At 46.3% G+C, this 23263-nt stretch overlaps 1 protein-coding gene across 5 annotated transcripts in view; it reads right to left on the reverse strand.

Moving 5' to 3' along the window:
- The window catches only part of TAF2 (TATA-box binding protein associated factor 2), a 162170-nt gene that overhangs the window by 10491 nt on the left and 128416 nt on the right, over positions 1 to 23263 (reverse strand). For all 5 annotated transcript variants that reach the window (XM_068134798.2, XM_078767761.1, XM_078767762.1 and 2 more), the window contains exons 23-25: positions 11930 to 12147; positions 11594 to 11761; positions 524 to 608 (exon numbers count right to left, since the gene is read on the reverse strand). In XM_068134798.2, coding sequence (XP_067990899.2) covers positions 524 to 608; positions 11594 to 11761; positions 11930 to 12147 — 471 coding nt within the window. The remainder of the gene's footprint in view (positions 1 to 523; positions 609 to 11593; positions 11762 to 11929; positions 12148 to 23263) is intronic.

Genomic DNA, 23263 nt, shown 5'->3' on the forward strand with positions numbered 1-23263 from the left:
TGCAGACAGTTCTCCTTCGACCTCATGGCTTGGTTTTTGTTCTGATATGCATTGTCAGCTGTGAGACCTTATATAGACAGGTGTGTGCCTTTCCAAATCATGTCCAATCAATTGAATTTGCCACAGGTGGACTCCAATCAAGGTGTAGAAACATCTCAAAGATGATCAAGAGAAATGGGAGGCACCTGAGCTAAATTTCAAGTGTCATAGCAAAGGGTATGAATACTTATGTCAATGTGATATTTCAGTTTTTTCTTTTTAATAAACTTGCAAAACTTTCTAAAACTCCTGTTTTGTCTTTGTCACTATGGGGTATTGAGTGTAGATTGATGAGGGAAAAAATGAATTTAAACGATTTCAGCAAAAGGCTGCAACATAACAAAATGTGAAAAAAGTGAAGGGGTTTGAATACTTTCTGAATGCACTGTATATACAGTATATATATATATATATATATATATGTTTATGTGTGTGCACCATGGGGAGGGAGGCTGAATGAACCATCTGGTTGGGTTGCGCTGACCTTGAGTGCTTGGGTAATCCTCCAGACCCGTTTTCGGGCTGGCAAGCGTGTCATGCTCCATGTTGATATCCACCTCCTCATCATCCTGCACACACAGGTGACAAACCACAAGCTCCAATGGCTATGAGGATGCAACTGACGCCCTTGTTCTTCCCGAAAACATTTTCGTGCCGACATCCAACCAACCCCCAACAAGGCACTCATGAGGCATGACCTTCGCCACCAACACAACTCGGCCGATAACATTTCGCAACGGGTGTGTTAATACCAAAATGATGCCGAATTTTCACCCGCGAACGTCTGTCTCCCCGCCAACATCCAGCCCAGCCAAGCAGCACTGCACATCATGCACCACCACATTTGCGAGGCAGCTGGAGGTGTCAGCACGCTTTGATTTTCTGTGAGGTTTCCAGGGAATGTACACCTACTTTGTAAAGAGTTTGCCACTATTTAGGTGGAGAGACAAAGTAAATAAAAGTTTCTCCAATTAATTAGTGATGAGAGTCAAAACAGAATATTATAGACTTTTTCTTTTCCCCCAAACTTTAATCACACCAAACCCTCAAGTTTTTATTTTATTTTAAGAAAGGCCATACCTATCATTAATGCCTAATTGCACGAGTATTCCAGCACTTTGCAATGAAATGGTAAACTTTTAAAATCAGGAAGGACCTCGACCCTCTCAAACCGGCAACATTTTCATTGGACGTCACACACCTGGAACTGGAGCTGTAAATGTCCTCCTGAGATAACCTTGTAAAGTATTATTTAGCGAAAAGTAAGACGCAGAAGGGACAGGAAGCAAATAATAAGCATCGGTACATCATCAAACAACAGGTGTTACAGTGGGAAAGCGGAAAGAAGGAAAGATATTAATAAAAGATCAAGCAGAATACGGTTCCAGGGTTTGATGTGCACAGCATTTTTATTCATTTCCATTTGACAATGGGGATCCACACTTTTATTCATGCAGATCTGCCATACGGGGCCTGGAATGCGTATCGGTACGCCCATTTTTGTACGGATCGGTACGCCCGCAAGTGTCGAAGACGCGTCGTGGCAGGAATGCGCACTTGGCTGGCAATATCGAGGATGCCAACACGAGATGAGACGTGGAGGCATACGCAATTAACACCTCCATCTTACTGTTCCACCATCCTCTCTCCGCCAAATCTCCTGTTGCGCTCGCTTCCACGCAGCAAAATAACCACTCAGTCACCTATCTATCACCACTCGCTGCTTTCATCGAGACCCATGGGCCCATCACAATCCCAAACAATCACCCCGACAGCAATATCCGGTGCCAATATGTGCAAACTTCGAACATGACGTCTATGGGCAACTAACATGTCAAAGTGCGTGTTTGATCCTCGAAAGATTTGGATCACGCTGAAGCCCCAACATTCTGGTGCACTGACAGTTGGTGTGTTACTTAGTGATGTGCTGTTTTTTTTCCAGGTGCAGTGGTCTGGACCAGTGCTTCTCAACCGTTCAAAAATTTATTTCACGGCACATTTTCGAGTTTGCTCGATCCTCGCGGCAGCGAACCAAATTTTACCATTTCGATGTGCATTATATTTTCATCATCTGCTAGTCATTGGAAGGAAGAGGAAAAAAAATCACCTTTTTTCACCTACATGTGCAAATTATGACTGTTGTCATCGTCATGCATCTAAAATCATTGAAATATTTCATGTGGTTTACAAAATATTTCAAAAATGATATAAATTGATTTGATGTTTTATGATGAAAGAAAATCCTCATTACCATTCAGCCTGTAAAGGAGATGAGAAACTTGATCGTTTTCGAAAGGCTTCTCTCAAATTTGTCATTGAAGATTACAGAGCAGTCAAATGAATGAATGAATGAATGATCGTTTTAAGGCCATTTTCCCCGCTAGAGCAGGGGTTAGCCTTGCGGGCCCCATGACAATCATGGTTCCCTGTTTGAGGCAATGTTTTTATGGCCGGATGCCCTTCCTGACGCCAATCCTTGGTCACGCTCTTCGATGCGCAGGGATACGGTGTACCTATTCTAAACCGGGGTACACACCGTGATCATTCATCCCAGCAAGCTGGTACTCAATTTGCCGACCTCGGAAGGATGACAGGCTGAGTCAACCCCGCTGGCGTTAATTCAGCGATCGACCGGGATTCGAACTCAGGATCCGAGGATCCCAAGCCGGCACCTTAACCACGAAGCCAACACCAGGCTCAACTACAGTATATTATTTGACAGAGCAGTCAAATAATATACTGCATTTAAAACTGTTCCCAGAAGCAATCAAGTGAGAAATTGAAGGGCCGAACTTTAATGTCTTGAGGAACAGAGGCGCTTAAGTTCCTGGAGTCCGGCTCTACGCTGGAAAGAGCCACACAAAATTCCTGATGCCCCTTAGACATGACCTCCAGAATTACGGATGGGTTAATTCCCGCAGAATTCCAGATGGGATAATTTCCCCATTATTAAAGATGAGACAATTCCCCCCAGAATTGGAGTTTTTGTTTTTAACAAGATAAAAGGCTGACAGTGGGAGTTGCCTCCCTCGCCACCCCAAACCTCCCACACACCGACACATGGACGAACACACGACACAAACACAGCATAGACTGAAATAAACACATACAAAGACTGAAATAACAAGTGCAGACTAAAGCTAATTGGCAAATCTGAAGGACACTCAATGAATGAATCTGAAGGACACTGCAGAACAACAGTCAATGATTGCGGGAAAAAAAAATTCAGTTTCAATTTTTACTTTTTAATGGTGTTTCATGCAATTAACGTTTAGTAAGACAGTCAGAACAAGAACGGCACTCGGGAGAGAGCATACCTCCGCCACGCTGAACAGTTTACGTTTTGTATCAGATCCGGACCTGGACCAAAATCGAATCGGCTTGTTCTCGTCACACCACCTGACCAACCAATCCATCTAATTTTGTCATAATCCATCCACAGCTATTTGAAATATCTTATGATATATACATATATATATTTATTTATATATCATCTTTGGCCCATCACTCAATGGTGAAGAATCACGAAAAAAGGTAAAACATTCTCAGATCCAGATCGTCACCAAAATTGAATCAATTCAGTCTTGTCACATACCCAACCTCTCCACCAAATTTCGTCAAATCCATACACAACTTTTTGAGATACTGTTGACAGAAAAACAGACAGACAAACAAACAGACAGACAGACAAACAAGCAGGTAGACAGACAAACAGACAGATAGACAAAGAAACAGACAGACAAACAAACAGACAGGGGTGAAAACGGACAACATAGACAGACAGAGGGTTACACTTACTGTACTCTAGCTGTGGATCCTTCCCTCCCCCTTCCACATAACAGTGCTACGTCTGTATGCACATCTGAAAATCACAGAAAAAAGCAAGGGTGACCCAACCTCCATCATGTTTTGCATACATGTTGGTAGTATCCAGGGTCGTAGGCACAAGGGAAAATATCACCACCCCACCCCTTTCTGTTGGGGGGTAGGGGGGGGGGCGCTGGATGACACGATTTTTGCTCAATTTCCACCAAATCTTTCATACGTGTTGGTAGTGCCCAGGGTAACCCACCCAGTGCAAGTGGGAGTGGAGTTGACTTGCCAATGCTCCCGAAGGGAGCGGATGTTTCTACTCTATCCAAATTGTCAAGAAACTGAAGAATGACTCATTATATGTGCAGCAAGAATGGAGAAATAAATAAAGCAATGTGGCTCCCTTAATTTGCACTCCTTATTCAGAGATATATAACGATATATAACGAAGGGAGCGGATGTTTCTACTCTATCCAAATTGTCAAGAAACTGAAGAATGACTCATTATATGTGCAGCAAGAATGGAGAAATAAATAAAGCAAAGTATCACTACCCCACCCCTTTCTGTTATGATACGAGAATAAACAAAGTGCCATAACTTTGTCAAAAATGATCGAAACGTCGTGAAGATGGAACTTGATCTGTAACTTATCATTTACCACAAACCATGTGCCAAGTTTGAAATCATTAGCATTAAGCGTTTAGAAAAAAAAGTCCGGAAAACTGTTCTTTGCGTGACGGACTGACGGACTGACGGACTGACAGACTGACGGACGGAGGGACTGAATTCTGAAAAAACAAGCATTCTGAGTATTGCGCTGCAATGCATGTCCCCTACCGGCAGTCTGTCGTCCGGAAAACTGTTGGGGAAATTACCCAGGGTTATTCACCCACAGGTTCTGAATCGTTCCCGATCGCTAATTACCTCAGGACGGGCTCACCTGTGATTCGCACTCGGGACTTCGATTTATACACCTTGCAGACAGGTCAGCAGAAGCACGAGAAAATAAGTTGTTGATAAAGGACCTTTCGAGTCGCTAAATATCAGTAATTTATTATATTTTCCGGTTCACGATCAATGATCGATGTGTATATATATATATGTTGCTCGGCTTGGCTCCGCCCCTCCCGAAAGCGCGCGCTGTGTCGCGCTTTTGACGTTCGCGAGGCGAGGCTGAGGGCGCGCGGTGCGGCTTGAGGAGAACTCGAGAATAAACAAAGTGCCATAACTTTGTCAAAAATGATCGAAACGTCGTGAAGATGGAACTTGATCTGTAACTTATCATTTACCACAAACCATGTGCCAAGTTTGAAATCATTAGCATTAAGCGTTTAGAAAAAAAAGTCCGGAAAACTGTTCTTTGCGTGACGGACTGACGGACTGACAGACTGACGGACGGAGGGACGGCGTGCAAACCTATAGTCCCCTCCGGTGTACACCGGTAGGGGACTAATAACAGGGTGAAGAAAAATCAAAGTTCTATTTGCCCGAAATTCTCATTGCAATGTTGTGACTGATTTTGACCTTTGACCCATGTAAAATCAAAACTGCACTGTTGAACGATTTTTGAATCAGAACTGAAAAAAAATGCATGAAAACAAAAATGACAAAATATTAGTCAATGGAAACAGTATTGCTGAGTGGCCAAATTAAAGAGGTTGCCACATAATCCAGGTTATTCAACATCACAACATATTGCTCCACATAAAACGGAATGCTGAAAAGTTTGGCCACATAAGACAGGTGTCACAAAAGACAAGTGGCCAATAATCAAGGTCTGCCAATTTGCAGAAAATGTGAAACAACTTGTCTTCTCTTCCTGGAAGGCCTATCCGACCAAAGGCAATCTCAGATCATTCCACAAAGCCCACAATAAGTTTGTGTCCACTCTCAGGAGAAAACAACATCTGTCCAACCTCAGGTATGAACTTTCAAACTTGTCTCCCTCCTCTAAAACCTGGTGGCACCTTGTTAAGTCTGTCTCTGGTGTATGCTTCCCTTTCATCCCTTCCCTCTCTCCAAATCGCACCGTAGCCAACTCCACTCGTGAGCAGGCTGAATCCCTCAATTGTGTTTGCTTCCAAATCTTGTGTACCCAAACCTCTCGTTCTCTGTACCCACCCTACCCTGTCATATCCAACTGCTCCTGGAACTATGTCTTTTTCACCTGATAAGGTGGAGAGGGTTCTTTCAACCATCGACTCTTATTTATTTATTTATTGTACGTCGCTCCTTTCCTCTTCCATCTCCAGGCGCTGCATGACGCCATCGCCGGGCACCGAAGGGGCCTCCGTTCCCCCGCCTGTGAAATCATCTTCCACATCCTCTTCAATCTTATTCTTCCCTCCGAGTCTTCAAGGCAGCTGTTCACCACCAATCCCGCCTCCTTCCAAATTTCGAGTTTTTCCTTCCTGAGAGTTTTCTTCTGTATCCATATTGTCCACCCCATGCATCCTCTCCTGACACCCAATCCTCCCCACACCCATTGCTTGTCCAAGTTTTCCTCAATCTTGGCCTTCAACTCTGTTGTTGGTGTTTCCCTTCTCTCTATACTGTTCCTTTTGCCCTGGTCCATTTGTGTAAAAATACACCTTTCCATACATCGCTCTACCTGTCCACCGAGGCAGACAGACACGAGCCTTAACCAGAAAGACAATGAGTATACCAATACCAGCTCTTCCACGAGCCCCAAATATATACACAAAAAGGTCAAAGGTCAGATCGGATCATAAATAGGTCAGTGATATGTGTTGCATCATCTTGTCTGGAATGGTTGAACTAAAAATACTTGACAGGCCAGAAGTTTAAATTTTGCAACGAATTTTGACTTTTGACCCCGAGTGGAATTTCATCAAAGCACAAAAGTAATGTCTGTCCACTTCAACCAGACTAGCTAAAGGTCAAACGCTTTGTTTATGTCCAAATTTATGTGTGTATATAGTATCATTTTACTTGAAGGCAAAACAAGACAAACAGAATCAGCACGTAAATATTATATAACAAGCACCCACCCACCCACCCACCCACAAGCACCCAAGCAAGCACCCGAAAAGGCCAACCCCCGCTTTGCGGGGAAAAATGGCCTCTAAACGGTGGTAAGCACCCACCCATTGAAGCACAGACTCGAGTTTGAAGTGCTGATTGAGGTTGTGAATGATCTATTGTTTCATACCAGATGTGCATGACCTCAATTTGATGTGGTCATCATACAACAACAACAGGCATTTTAAGGCCATTTTCCCTGCAAGAGCGGGGGTTAGCCTTGCGGTCCCCATGACAATGTTCTCCATTTTGCCCTATTTTCTGCATCTCCCCTTGTCAACCCGCATTTCTTCCCGCACTTGTCAACCAGCATTTCAGCCCGCATTTCTTCTTCGACCATCTTTAGCCAAGTCTTTCTCGGTCTTCCCCGTCGGTACTTCCTTCTACATTCATTTCCATCACTCTTCTCAACCAGTCACTTTCATCCTTCCTCAACACATGACCAAACCATCTCAACCTGTTCCTCTTCACAGCATCAATCACAGGCTCTATTCCCATCATCTTTCGCAATTCATCATTTGTCGTCCTCTCAACGATACTCCGCACATCCACCGAACCATTCACATTTCCACGCTTTCCAGCCTTCGTTGCTGCTCGACGTTCATGACCCATGTCTCACTCCCATAAATCATAACACTTCTCACACATGCAGCATACACCTTTCCCTTCAGCTTCAACGACACTCCCCTCCTCGTCAGCACGCCACTCAGTACCCGAAACTTCTTCCATGCACATCTCACTCGAGCAACCGTTGCCGAGTCTGCTCCACCTTCTCCATTCAGCATGTCTCCTAGGTAACAAAATGTTTTCACACCTTCCAGCTTCACGCCATCTCCAAGATCCAACTCAACATTTCCTCCATCTGCAGCTCTCTCTGTGCACACCTTACACTTGAATGTAGCTGCCACACTGGTTAATGACCCTCTCAAACCACTACATTTTTGATGAACCCACTCAGCGCACATTGTACATTGAATGGAATTCACTCCGACACCTTTCCTGCACACAGCACACGGCCACTTCCCAGTTCTTTCCACCTCACCACATGCTTTACCACTTGCCATCACCTTCGTTTTTCCGATATTCACCTTCAGACCTTTTGTCTTCATACATTTCTTCCACTTGTTCATCTTCTCCTTCAGTCCATCCATACTTTCTGCAATCAACACCAGATCATCTGCATACAACAACTCCCATGGTAAACCCTCCTTTACATTCTGAGCCAGCACCTCCATCACAGCTACAAATAGTAGTGGACTTAGTACCGACCCCTGATGCACTCCCACCTTCACCTCAAACTCACCACTGTTCCTGTTCTTCGTCCTTACAGCTGTGCGCGCTCTTTTGTACATTGCCATCACTACTCTGATCAACCATTCCTCCACTCCTAACCTCCTCAATGCCCATGTCATGACTTCACGTGGAACCCTATCGAATGCTTTCTCCAGATCAACAAACCCAAGAAACAACTTCTTCCTCTTCTCCATGTACTTCTCCTGCAACTGCCTCACAATAAAAAGCGCGTCTGTCGTTGCTCTTCCTGGCATAAATCCAAACTGCATTTCGTCAATCTTCACTTTCTTCCTTATCCTCCTCTCCAACACCCTTTCCAATACCTTCATTCCATGCTCCAATAACTTTATCGTTCGATACGAGCCACAGTCCAGAGGGTCACCTTTCCCCTTGTATAGAGGGACGAGGGTACTCAGTTCCCAATCCACTGGAATGCGGCCTTCTTTCACCGCCAGATTGCAGATCTCTGTCATTCTCTTCACACCCCAATTTCCCGCTGCCTTCAACATATCTCCCACAACTCCCATCAGCCCTCCCGCTTTTCTACTCTTCATTGCTTTTATCGCTTCCTCAACTTCCTTCTCGGTTATATTCTCTGCTGGTCCTAAAACTGGGTTACTCTCTGTGTTGCCATCCAATTCATTCTCTGCATTCAACAGTATTTCCATGTATCTCTTCCGTCTTCCTTTAATTCCATCTGGGTCCACAACGATTTGTCCCACTTCATCCTTCAAGCAACTCACCCCCATCACATCACACCTCTCTTTTGCTATCTGCTTTGCAATGCTGAATACCGCTCTCTGACCCTCTTCTGAATCCAAGCGTTCTCCGAACATTTTCCTACATGCCTCCTGTGCCTTTGCTACCTCTTTCTTTGCAGCCTTCTTGGCTGCTAGGTCATCATGATGCCTGCAAATGGATCATTGCAAATCCTCTTCTGATTTCTTGTTCAGTTCTAAGCAGGTAAGTTGTTGACCTCGAGGGCTATCAGTGAATCTATTGACACATCACCACCCTACACCACACAACACCATCCCCCAAAACACAACACCATCCTCCACCACACCCCACCACCCAACACCATCCTCCACCACACCCCAACACCAAACACCATCCATCACCACACCCCACCACACCCCACCACCCAACACCATCCCCTACCACCGAACACTATCCCCCAAAACACAACACCATCCCCCAAACAGAACCCTGGCCACGATTCTGATTCTCTTGCTGCTGCTGCTGCCGCTTCTCCTTGCAACAGCAGTCAGCATGACGAATGGAATTTTGGGAGTGATAATAAGAATTATTCTATGGCTGGAATTGTGCAGTTGATTCTATCCCTTCAATCTTCGCCGGACTGTCTCCTTACTTCATTCCTGGGGTTAAAAATGTTAAAAAGATGAAAATAAAAAAACTTAATCAATGCGTGCTTCGATTCCGCAGGACGTGAGAACACACAAAATTACTTCTTTTGGTGGAATAATGGCGTTCGCTATACGTGGAACACGGAAGGACTTGCTTAGTGAGTGCAATGGGAGTAACAACTGGTATCAAGGTTAGCAACTTGTCAGGGACATAGCCAGGGTGTAGCACACGCCATGGCATCATTCATCACAACTATAATTGGCTTCATAGATATCTCAGGGTCCATGTTCACCGAGTAATAACAGCACAGGAACAAGGAAGGGTTTCTTTATATGATCTCGGAGGGAAACCTTCTTCATGAACCAGCATCGGGCAAAGCTCAATTTCCCTCCAGCAAACAGCACAATTGTATAATAAGCACACCATGGAACGAACGATGCAAATATGACTCCATCAAAAATAACATCGGCGCCAACTTTTGATTCGCCGATTCAATTAGCAAATTGCAGAAAGATCAATCTCGGTTATTGTGAATAACGATGTTTCAGGTCAGCTTCACTCGGATGCTAGATAGTACCGTAAATAAAATAATTGATCTTGAACAAAGTACCGTATACCTCAAGCCAAATATTTATTACATATGTAAATAAAGCAACAATGTGGACCCCCCATCCCACCACAAGCCTGTAAGCACAATTCCCTCCTGCCCCATTATATTCTTTCGAAGAAGAAGGCTCGTGGAACAGCGGGGTCGTGGAAGGTTGGGAAGGGTTAAAATAAATGATTGTGGGTAAGGATGGGTGATGACAATGAGATGGCGGTGCACCACCTCCATGAAACCATGGATGGAAGAGTGGTGTCGAACATCCTCAGAAAGGAGGTTCTAAATAATTCAAGGTGGCATGCAGGTAGTAAAATGGTAAAAGGCACATAAATAAATAAATAATTACCTTCGCAAAAGCGGAAGGTTATGTTTTGATCGCTGTGTATTTATTTGTATGTCTGTGTGTGTGTGTGTATGTTATTCGCATAACTCAAAAAGTATTCAACCGAATTGCATGAAATTTGGTGGGATGATTGGTTATTATACGGGACACATTTGATTAGATTTTGGGAGCAATCGGGTCAAAGGTCAAGGTCAAGGTCACGAAAAGGTCAAAATCGTATTTTTGTTGTTCTGTTCCCTACACTCCCATGCCAAGTACAGAACAGTAGCTGCGGCGAAGGTATGCGCTCTACCGAGTGCCCGTTCTAGTTCAACTGTGCGTTGGTAAAGTGTATATAAATAAATAGTTATTTATTAAAGGTTCCCTCCCCTCCCCCCCCCCCCCCCCCTCCTCCCCTTCCCACGCCTCCTGCCCCCAAGCCCTCTCCCTCCCACACTTCTCCCTGCTCTCAAATGTTGTGGTTGTGTGCTTCCCCTTCTCTCCCCATCTTGTCTTCCGCTCCCTCTTTTTGTATATTTTGTTTGTCTGGTTGATTTGTTTGTGAAATAAATGTTAGCTCTTTCACGAGCCTCGATTCAGTATACAAAAAAAAGAAAAAAAAAAAAAAAAAAGGTGGTATGTTAGTAGTGGAAATGGTAAAGTGTATATAAATAAATAATGGCCCCCCAAATCGTACACAATCTCTCCCGTAATTTTTTTGAACTCGCAAAATTCCAAAAGGGTCTGATCCCAAAACCATTTCATCTCCTTCATGCCCAGATATTATTGCATACATGTGCCGTATATGAAAGAAATGCAAAGTCATTTTCGAGGAGAGGCTGCAGACGGCCGCATGGACGGACGGAGGACAAGACCCGAACATTGATACGCAGTATACGAACAAAGCAGACATTGTGTGATGTCATGGGATTTATCAGCACCCAACCACCAGCAATGCCAAAGAACTCGCTCCCCCATAAGTATTGATCTTCCGAAATGCAATCACCTCGCTAAACCATTTTAGGCACGTCCGAATACCATGGCCTAAACTGTATTGCGATGTGAGACGTACAAAGCAATATTTCACCATCCACAATGCACGCACACTCACCCGGATTCGAACCTTGACCTTCCCACTCTCTTCGTTGTTGTCATCATCCTGCCTCCCTGTTACTCCTTCAGTTCCTGTAACCTCCGCAGGAGGTGAATCTGCTTTTCGCTTTGTACCCTGGGATGCTGAGGTCCCACTGCCAGGCTCCTTTCCATTTGCTCCTTCACTCTGTAGTTTCATGTGTAAGTAGTAATAATTGTCAATATTAAAACAATTCAACATAATTCAAAGAGAAGTTATATCGCTGAGCCGCACCCCTTCCCGCTTCCTCCTCCCAACACGATTCATCTGAGCACACACTACTTTTAACATGCGGCATACATGAAGCAAACTCACAACCAAGGACTGCTTTCCCCCCGCTGAACTGCTCGCATTTTCGGACACCGCTGCTCCGGCCTCTGGCTTGATTGTGGGGTTCAACACAGTCTTCTTCTCCTTCAGGTTCACTACGAGGCCCAGTTCAGGTAACGGAAGGCATGCAGGCCTGCCGAGGCCGAACAAAGCATGATACAAGTCCACTGCGTCACAGCGTAGACGTGAGTCATGCGCCGTACCTGTCAGAAAGCAAATACGACCAGAGGAAGAGTGCAAGTGCAACATAATATACTAGTGGAGCACCCGTGGGAATCCCACGGGCATGGACGTGTGTGACATTTGGACATCTTGAATTAGATGCTGCACATTCAGTTTTACAAAATGGTTACTGGTGCAATTCATCAGATCCAGAAATGACGTAATCAACACAATTTATTTTCTTCTGATAACATGTGAATGCATGTGCATGCACATGGGAAATACAGTTTGTAATGTGTTCTTACACCAAATGTAAAATATGACTTCAACACCTCAAATCCTCTCCCTCCCACATCAGGCACACTACACTGCACAGGGGAAAGGATCACACACAGGGGAGAGGATCATACACAGGGGAGAGGATCATACACAGGGGAAAGGATCATACACAGGGGAGAGGATCATACACAGGGGAGAGGATCATACACAGGGGAAAGGATCACACACAGGGGAAAGGATCATACACAGGGGAGAGGATCATACACAGGGGAGAGGATCATACACAGGGGAGAGGATCATACACAGGGGAGAGGATCATACACAGGGGAGAGGATCATACACAGGGGAAAGGATCACACACAGGGGAAAGTATCATACACAGGGGAAAGGATCACACACAGGGGAGAGGATCACACACAGGGGAGAGGATCACACACTGGATGGAGAGAGCATCACACACTGGATGGAGAGAGCATCACACACTGGATGGAGAGAGCATCACACGCTGGATTGGATGGAGAGAGCATCACACACTGGATGGAGAGAGCATCACACACTGGATGGAGAGAGCATCACACACTGGATGGAGAGAGCATCACACACTGGATGGAGAGAGGATCACACACAGGGGAGAGGATCACACACAGCGGAAAGGATCACACACAGGGGAAAGGATCACACACAGGGGAGAGGATCATACACAGGGGAGAGGAGCACACACTGGATGGAGAGAGCATCACACACTGGATGGAGAGAGCATCACACACTGGATGGAGAGAGCATCACACGCTGGATGGAGAGAGCATCACACACTGGATGGAGAGAGCATCACACGCTGGATGGAGAGAGCATCACACGCTGGATGGAGAGAGCATCACACACTGGATGGAGAGAGCATCACACGTTGGATTGGATGGAGAGAGCATCACACACTGGATGGAGAGAGCATCACACACTGGATGGAGAGAGGATCACACACAGGGGAGAGGATCACACACAGGGGAGAGGATCACACACAGGGGAGAGGATCACACACAGGGGAGAGGATCACACACTGGATGGAGAGAGCATCACACACTGGATGGAGAGAGCATCACACGCTGGATGGAGAGAGCATCACACGCTGGATGGAGAGAGCATCACACGCTGGATGGAGAGAGCATCACACGCTGGATGGAGAGAGGATCACACACTGGATGGAGAGAGGATCACACACTGGATGGAGAGAGCATCACACGCTGGATGGAGAGAGCATCACACACTGGATGGAGAGAGCATCACACGCTGCATGGAGAGAGCATCACACGCTGGATGGAGAGAGCATCACACACTGGATGGAGAGAGCATCACATGTTGGATTGGATGGAGAGAGCATCACACACTGGATGGAGAGAGCATCACACACTGGATGGAGAGAGGATCACACACAGGGGAGAGGATCACACACAGGGGAAAGGATCACACACAGGGGAGAGGATCACACACAGGATGGAGAGAGCATCACACGCTGGATGGAGAGAGCATCACACGCTGGATGGAGAGAGCATCACACGCTGGATGGAGAGAGCATCACACACTGGATGGAGAGAGCATCACACACTGGATGGAGAGAGGATCACACACAGGGGAGAGAGCATCACACGCTGGATGGAGAGAGGATCACACACAGGGGAGAGGGGGAGAGGATCACGACGTTCATTGATGGTCTCGTTCTTTTCCCTCATTCTTTTATTCATTTTGTAAATGGCAGTTACAAGTGTGACGGGTAAATTACCATGAATGAAAGTCGACACGTCAACGAAGCTCCGCCCCTCTCCCCACGTGCAGAGCATCAAAAATTGCAACTTATTTTTGTGACTACGTCTAAAAAAATGTAACTTTTTATTGTGACTACGTCTAAAGAATGAAACATTCCTACTACATAAAGAATGCAGCTCAAATGGAAAAGTCCCTGGGAAAAAAAGTCTTATGGGCGGTGTATAAGGCCATTACCTTGCACCCTTATGTACCGCGAAAACCAAAATTACTCTTTTCGTTACAGCATAAAAAATGACATTTTTTTAAATTAAAGATTTCAAATAAACGTATTTAAAGTGTACGTGCACATAGCTTATAAAATAATGAACGAAAAAATATCTCTCGGCAATTTCCCCTCTGTTTATTAACGCACAGGTTGTAAACCTGGTGCGTTATAGCGTTTGCCTGGGAATTTCGGGCGCTCAAAAGTGAAGCTAGTTTCTGTCACCCATTTCTGTCGCTCATTTCTGTCGCTCATTTCTGTCGCTCAGATGTGTAAACATGACGTCATCAAATCTATATTTATAGGATAGGTTATAGGAGATATATATGTTATAGGATAGGAATATAGGACCCAAATGACCCAGAGGACCCAAATGACCCAGAGGACCCAAATGACCCAGAGGACCCAAATGACCCAAATGACCCAGAGGACCCAAATGACCCAGAGGACCCAAATGACCCAGAGGACCCAAATGACCCAGAGGACCCAAATGACCCAGAGGACCCAAATGACCCAAATGACCCAGAGGACCCAAATGACCCAGAGGACCCAAATGACCCAGAGGACCCAAATGACCCAGAGGACCCAAATGACCCAGAGGACCCAAATGACCCAGAGGACCCAAATGACCCAGAGGACCCAAATGACCCAGAGGACCCAAATGACCCAGAGGACCCAAATGACCCAGAGGACCCAAATGACCCAGAGGACCCAAATGACCCAAATGACCCAGAGGACCCAAATGACCCAGAGGACCCAAATGACCCAGAGGACCCAAATGACCCAGAGGACCCAAATGACCCAGAGGACCCAAATGACCCAGAGGACCCAAATGACCCAGAGGACCCAAATGACCCAAATGACCCAGAGGACCCAAATGACCCAGAGGACCCAAATGACCCAGAGGACCCAAATGACCCAGAGGACCCAAATGACCCAGAGGACCCAAATGACCCAGAGGACCCAAATGACCCAAATGACCCAGAGGACCCAAATGACCCAGAGGACCCAAATGACCCAGAGGACCCAAATGACCCAGAGGACCCAAATGACCCAGAGGACCCAAATGACCCAGAGGACCCAAATGACCCAGAGGACCCAAATGACCCAGAGGACCCAAATGACCCAGAGGACCCAAATGACCCAGAGGACCCAAATGACCCAGAGGACCCAGAGGACCCAGAGGACCCAAATGACCCAGAGGACCCAAATGACCCAGAGGACCCAAATGACCCAGAGGACCCAAATGACCCAGAGGACCCAAATGACCCAGAGGACCCAAATGACCCAAATGACCCAGAGGACCCAAATGACCCAGAGGACCCAAATGACCCAAATGACCCAAATGACCCAGAGGACCCAAATGACCCAGAGGACCCAAATGACCCAGAGGACCCAAATGACCCAGAGGACCCAAATGACCCAGAGGACCCAAATGACCCAAATGACCCAAATGACCCAGAGGACCCAGAGGACCCAAATGACCCAGAGGACCCAAATGACCCAGAGGACCCAAATGACCCAGAGGACCCAAATGACCCAGAGGACCCAAATGACCCAGAGGACCCAAATGACCCAGAGGACCCAAATGACCCAGAGGACCCAAATGACCCAGAGGACCCAGAGGACCCAAATGACCCAGAGGACCCAAATGACCCAGAGGACCCAGAGGACCCAAATGACCCAGAGGACCCAAATGACCCAGAGGACCCAGAGGACCCAGAGGACCCAAATGACCCAGAGGACCCAAATGACCCAAATGACCCAGAGGACCCAAAGGACCCAAATGACCCAGAGGACCCAAATGACCCAGAGGACCCAAATGACCCAGAGGACCCAAATGACCCAAATGACCCAGAGGACCCAAATGACCCAGAGGACCCAAATGACCCAGAGGACCCAAATGACCCAGAGGACCCAAATGACCCAGAGGACCCAAATTCTATGTATGTTTCTATGATGATGTATGTTTTGGTGAAAGTACATAATGTGAATACTAGTAGCAATTTTACAAAAACCATGGCATAATTTCAAATCTTGACCCGAGAAGATAATTATGCTACATCATAATTTCCATGTGCCAACCTGGGCGGAATCCAAGTGGATTCACTTGACTTGTTTATTTCACAAATCTGAATTACATGTCGATGCACATGAGAAATGCAGTTTGTTTATAAATCCTGGACTTCAACACGATTCAGCCTTGAAAACTCATGCGAAACCAAAAGTTTTTGTTTTTTTAAAGACCACGATTTTATTTCCTATATCCTATATCTTCTTTGGGCGGTGTATAATCACTCTGACCAAAACAGCCATTACCTGGTTTCCTTGGCTTAAGTTGTAATCAAAATGTACCTTTGTTTCTTAAAAAAAGTATTTTATGATCGAAGACGTGTTCATTCAGTCTTAAAATACACATCAGAGGCCGATCGTAGGCTGATGGAGCCTTGACTCTTCTTCATTTTAAAACTTGAATTTATCGAAAACTTTTCGCTTTACAACAACAACAAACAACAGGCATTTTAAGGCCATTTTCCCTGCAAGAGCGGGGGTTAGCCTTGCGGTCCCCATGACAATCTTCTCCAAATTGTCATGGTTCTATTTTTGAGGCAATGTTTTTATGGCCGGATGCCCTTCCTGACGCCAACCCTTTGAGTCGCCTCTTACGACACGCAGGGATACGGTGTACCTATTCTAAACCGGGGTACACACCGATAAGTGTAAGGTAAGTGTACACACCGGCTTTACAAAGTAATAATAGATTAAAACCAAACGTTATTAATAACTATTGTATTCCATAGTTAGTTGACATTATTATGAACATTTTTGAAGAACTGTATTGTTTAATTCCATGGTTGGAAAAGAGTTGACTCGCTTTAAACAAACTCAGTATATACACCCCAGGTGTCATGTATGCAGTGCAAATGTTCACCGTTGTATCCCTACACCGGGACCGGGTTGTATCCCTACGCCAGAGCTCGGATGGCGCTGCTGTGAATCGGGCCTTGATCGGCAGAGTGAATAAACGCGTACGACAATTGATCGATCAAGGCCCGATTCACAGCAGCGCCATCCGAGCTCTGGCGTATGGATACAACCCGGTCCCGGTGTAGGGATACAACGGTGAACATTTGCACTGCATACATGACACCAGGAATATGTAAATATGTAATTGGACTACGGTTCGATCCCGAACTTCAGTATTCAGTCGCTGTACTTTTACTGAGTAATAATATAAATAATGAAGTCCTGGGAACGTTCTCTCCTCTCCTTCCCCTTTCTCTTTCCCCGTGCTCACATAACAGTCGACACATTCAAAACGGCTCTTGGAATACATTTCACCAATTTTCTCAACTTCAGCTGAAACTGAGACTTGAACCATCTCAGCGACTGTGATGGTGAATGAGAGTCGAGATAAAGCCGTGAGGGAGTCTCAATCCATGGCCTTTTTCTTACAGGCCTTTAAAAATGCATTTTGTTCTGTAAACGGTAACTTTAATCGAATTTTCTTCCCGTTTTTTTGCAACTGAGTCTCAAACCATCGTACCGACTGTGAAAAATGAAATCAGATGGTGAATTAGAGTCTAGATAAAGCCGTGAGGGAGTCTCAATGGACAGGCCTTCATTTCTTTAAAATGCATTTTGTTCTATAAACGGTAACTTTCATCGAATTTTCTTCCCGTTTTTTGCAACCGAGTCTAAAACAATAAGACCAAAGCGTCACCTCCGTCCCAGAGACCTCAGCCCGGCCACTCTGTCGAGGCCTCCGATATTTATATGTATGTGTATCTATATATATAAAACACAGTTTGTGTGCGTGTAATGTTACCGATAGACTGCTAAACGGAGAGGCTCACGTGCTTGATATTTGGCATAGACATGGCCATTGAGCCTGGGAAGAACATGGCCGACCTAAAAAAAAAATTTCATAATATTTTTTTACCATATTTTTACCTCAGCGCAGTTCAGCGAGGAATATTATGCACGGAATCTGACCGGTGGCAGAGCAGCGCGCTGATTCGCTCAGAGCGATCACGTGATGTTCCTTGCCGCCATTAACTCAGTTACGCGTTCGCACGTATTTCAGAGCGAAAAGCGATTGCGTTTTTTCACATTTCAGCGAGGAACATTGCCATTCACACCACATAGGTTTTTTTTCCTTTCATCTTTACGAGATCGCATCACGGCTGCGGTTTAAACATAGGGCGTCAGCATCACGGCTGCGGTTTAAACATAGGGCGTCAGCATCACGGCTGCGGTTTAAACATATTCCAACAATATCCAAACAGAACCATGAAAACCATGAAAAACAATCTGGGAAAAGTCTCCAAACGAGAACGTGGATTTGAGAAAGAAGGAGCAGAGGCGGAAGAAAAACGAGATACAGGGGGCGGGGCGCAAGTCGAGACGAGGAGGAGAGCGAACAAGCAACGTGTCCGGGAGGAGAGAAAGAATCAATATAGAATTCTTTGTCTAGGGAGGTGAGGTGAGGGGGAGAAAATAAAATAAAAGAAACAAGCAATACAGTGAAGGAAAGAACCCAAATCGACAAAACACCAACGGGGGGAGGGAAGCCCCAAGTTACCAGGCCGCGCACGAGGTACGACCCAGAAAACGATTAACTACACACAAGTTTGTACGAATTACAAACCAATACCAACCAGAAACACACAATAACACGTACACAGCAAAATAACCAGTGGAAATTTGACAAAGACAAGAATGGGCAAACACTTAAACTTCGATGCCGTGGAGAGCTCGAAGAACGCTTCACTCGCCCGAGGAACCGGAAGCCGGAAGTTCTCGATCTCGGGAGCCGTCTCGGGTTGGGAGCCGTTGGTGAGGTATGTGGATGGACAAAAGGACCACCGAGGCACTCGGAAACATGGTGGTGGGATGGTGAAGTTGGAAAGAGGATTGACGAGAAGAGGAAGAAGTTCAAGGAGTGGGAGAAGGCGAAGGGTACGGGAGCAGAAACAGCAGAGCATGAAAGTTATAAGGCAGCCAGGAAGGCTGCAAAGAAAGAGGTAGCAAAGGCGCAGGAGGCATGTAGGAAAATGTTCGGAGGACGCTTGGATTCGGAAGAGGGTCAGAAAGCAGTTTTTTTTTTTTTTTTTTTTTTTTTTTTTGTATACAAGATCGAGGCTCGTGAAAGAGCTAACATGAATCTCACAAAAAGACAAACCGACACACAAAACACAAAAAACAAGGGGAGTGGCAGACAAGATGGGGAGAGAGGGGGAAGGACACAAAAGAGAGGAGGAAGAGGGGGAAGGACACAAACACAACATTTGAGAGCAGGGACATCGGGAGGACTTGGGGGGAGGTGGGAGAGGAATAAAACATATGAACACTGCAAGGACTCTGGGGTGAATTACCGGGGGTAGAAAAGATCAAGGTTTTCGATGGGGGAAGATAAGAGATGGTGGTGAACAGCTGTTTTAAAGACCTGGAGGGGGGAGTGGGATTGAAGGGAGTGGGGGAGTTTGTTCCAGAGGCGGGAGAAAAGGGGAATGAAAGAGTGAAGGTGAGCAGACAGCCTAGACTTTGGCAGTTTAACCATAAGAGGGTTGCAGGCAGATCTTGTACGACCTGAAGGAATATTGGGGGGACAGAGCACAGAGAGAGCTGGGGGAGCAAGGCCGGAGAGGAGTCGGTAGAAGACAGAAAGATCACCAACCTGCCTGCGGTGAGTGAGTGAAAGGCCCTCGGTGTTGACTACATCGCAGGAGATTCCAATGATTCTGAAAGCTTTGGCCTCAACAGCGTGAAGCCGAGTAAGGTGTGAGGCAGGAGCACCAGCCCAGAGGGGGGAACAGTATTCCATTGAGCTGCGGATGAAAGCCTTGTATATGGTGAGGAGCTCAGGTGTGCCAAGGAAGGACTTCGCACGACGGAGGATGCCCAGTCGGCGACTGGCTTTGGAGGCCAGCTTGGAAATGTGGTTTCCCCAAGAAAGATCATGGCAGATAGTGAGACCCAAAAGCTTGAGCGACAGAACTTCTTGGAGAGGATTGTTGAGAAAGTAGATGGGAGGGTTGTCCAGTCGGTCCTTTCGGAGAGACATTGGAAGAGTGTGAGATTTGTCAGGATTGAAAGACATGTTCCACTTGTTTGACCAGTCTGTGATTTTGTCCAGGTCTGCAGAGAGTGAGGAGGCTGCAGACTGCCGATCTGAGGGATGAGGAATGGAGCGACAGAGAGTAGAGTCGTCAGCAAAGAGATAGAGAGGATTTTCAAGAGAGTCAGAGAGATCATTGATGAAGACCAGAAAAAGCACAGGGCCCAGAACACTACCTTGGGGAACTCCAGCCTGAACAGGAAGAGGAGATGAGAGAAACCCATTCAGGGCCACACGTTGACTACGACCAGAGAGGAAGTCCGCCAGCCATGCGTGGAGATTTCCATGGATACCAAAGGAGGAGAGTTTGGTGAGCAGAGCAGGGTGCCAGACCGTATCGAAGGCACGTGAAATGTCAAGGGAGACAGCTCTAATTTCCTGTTTGGCGTTGAGGACCTCCATCCATTGTTGAGAAAGCAGAAGCAGCATGTCCAGAGTAGAGTGACCAGGTCTGAAACCAAATTGATGATCAGAGATCAAGCCATTGGAGAAGAGGAAAGATTTAATATCTGAAGCAATGATGGATTCCATGACTTTGCTGATAATTGGGAGAAGGCTGATTGGTCTGCAGTTGCTGGGATCTGTTTTTGCACCTTTTTTGTGCAAACCGGTGATGTTGGCTGATTTCCAAGCAGATGGCAGATGACCTTGAGCAAAAGAGAGGGTGAAGAGAACAGAAAGAGGGAGTGAAAGAGCAGAAGAACATGATTTTAGGACCCGTGGGCTGATGCCGTCAGGACCAGTTGCAGAATCAGAATCGAGGGTTGACAGAAACTTTTCCACCTTGTCAGGAGGAAAGGACACAGAGTCCAGGAGCAGCTGGGTACGACTGGGTACGGTGGGTACAGAGAGGGATGGGTTTGGGACAAAGATTTAGAGGCAAACACAGAGTTGAGGCATTCAGCTTTTTCACGTGCGGAGTCAGCCGTTAAGCCGTTTGAGGTGAGGGAGGGGATGGAGGGGGAACAAACACCAGAAACAGATTTGACCAGACACCACCAGGATTTGGAAGAGGGAGACAGATAAGAGAGTTCGGTCTTGAGAATGGTGAGATATTGTTTCCTGGCTCCCCTGAGGGTGGACACACACTTGTTTCGGGCTTTGTGAAAGGAAATGAGATTTCCTTCCGTTGGATTTGCTTTCCAGGAGACGAAAGCAAGTTGTTTCAGGGCAACAGCCTCACCACAAGATTCCGTGTACCATGGACGGGAGGAAGGGTATGACAACTGAAGATGAGATGGTATAAATCTGTGCATGAGAGAGAGCAATTTACTTTGAAAGAATTCCCAGGATGAGTTGATGTCAGAGGCGGTAGAGATGGGAGACCAGTCCAGATGATTGATGGCTGCTTGAAGACCGTGCCAGTTGGCCTGAGTGAAATGCCAGACTCGTCGACGCTGAGGAGGCTCTCTGAGAATGGTCAGAGAGATGTCCACTTTGACAAGGACATGATCAGATGAGCCGATTGGAGCAGAAGAAGAGCAGCAGACATTTTCAGGGAAGTTTGTCATAACCAAATCCAGAAGAGAAGATGCTCCGTTGACTGAGATCCGGGTCGGGAAATTGACAGATTGTGTCAGTCCCAGTGAGTCGCAGAAGTCCTTTGCTGAAGAGCCATGGCTGGTGAGAGAGGTACCCACACCCAGCCAACTGGCATGGTGACAATTGAAATCACCACATATGAGGAAGAGAGAGTTGGGATGGGTAGATATAAGTTGGTCCATATTATCAGACAGTGAGATGTAGATGGAGTCATCGCTGTTTGGTGGACGGTACAACACACATATGAACAAAAGGTGGGAGCGAAGGGGAAGCCGTAGCCAAAGGTATTCCTGGGGGTGAGGTGGAGAGAGGGCAGTGGAGGGCGAGTGAGGAAGAGAGTTTTTTTATAAAGATAGCAACCCCACCTCCAGGACGAGGCTCAGGTCTATCATACCGGAGGAGGGAGTAACCTGGGAGAGATACCAAGGCATCAGAGATATCATGAAGGAGGAAAGTTTCTGTTAAGCAGATCACATCTGGTTTGTCAGAAGCAACCTGTATGGAGAGGTCAGTCAAGTTTGAGCGAAGGCCCCGGATGTTTGAGGTCCATACCGTTAATGAAGAGGAAGGGGGAGCATCGGGTCCAGAACAGGGGGGGGGGGGAGGGGTAGGGTAAGATGTGGAAGAGGAGGAAGAGGTAGGGAGAGCTGTTGAAGGTGTGTCAGAGATTTCAGAGATTTCAGAATAGCTTGGAGAAAGGGAAGAATGGGGCGGACAAAAGGTTTGATGGAGATTGGGTGAGGCACAGTGAGGTGTTATTTGAGGAGGGGAAGAGCGAGGCAGAAGGTTTGGGGAGATGAAGGTGAAAGTTGGAAGGGGGAAGAAGCAGGGAGGATGCTTTGAGGAGGAGGGGTGAGAGGGGAGTCTAGGAGGGGAGGAGCGAGGGAGAGTCTCGGAGGGGAGGGGTGTGGGGGGAGATTTGAAAGGGATGGGTGATGGGGAGGATTTGGAGGGGAGGGGTGAGATTGGATTTTGAAAAGTGTACGATTCATGGGAAACGAACATTTTTTGCAAAATGAGTTTGAGACCTTCGAGTCAAAAATACGTTTGAGTATTCAGGATTGCAAAGCACATAGCGAAAGAGAGGTGTGATGTGATAGGGGTGAGTTGCTTGAAGGATGAAGTGGGACAAATCGTTGTCGACCCAGATGGAATTAAAGGAAGATGGAAAAGATATATGGAAATGCTGTTGAAT

This window comes from Myxine glutinosa, chromosome 13, assembly GCF_964187855.1.
Source record: "Myxine glutinosa chromosome 13, kmMyxGlut1.1, whole genome shotgun sequence".
Classification (NCBI taxonomy): domain Eukaryota; kingdom Metazoa; phylum Chordata; class Myxini; order Myxiniformes; family Myxinidae; genus Myxine; species Myxine glutinosa.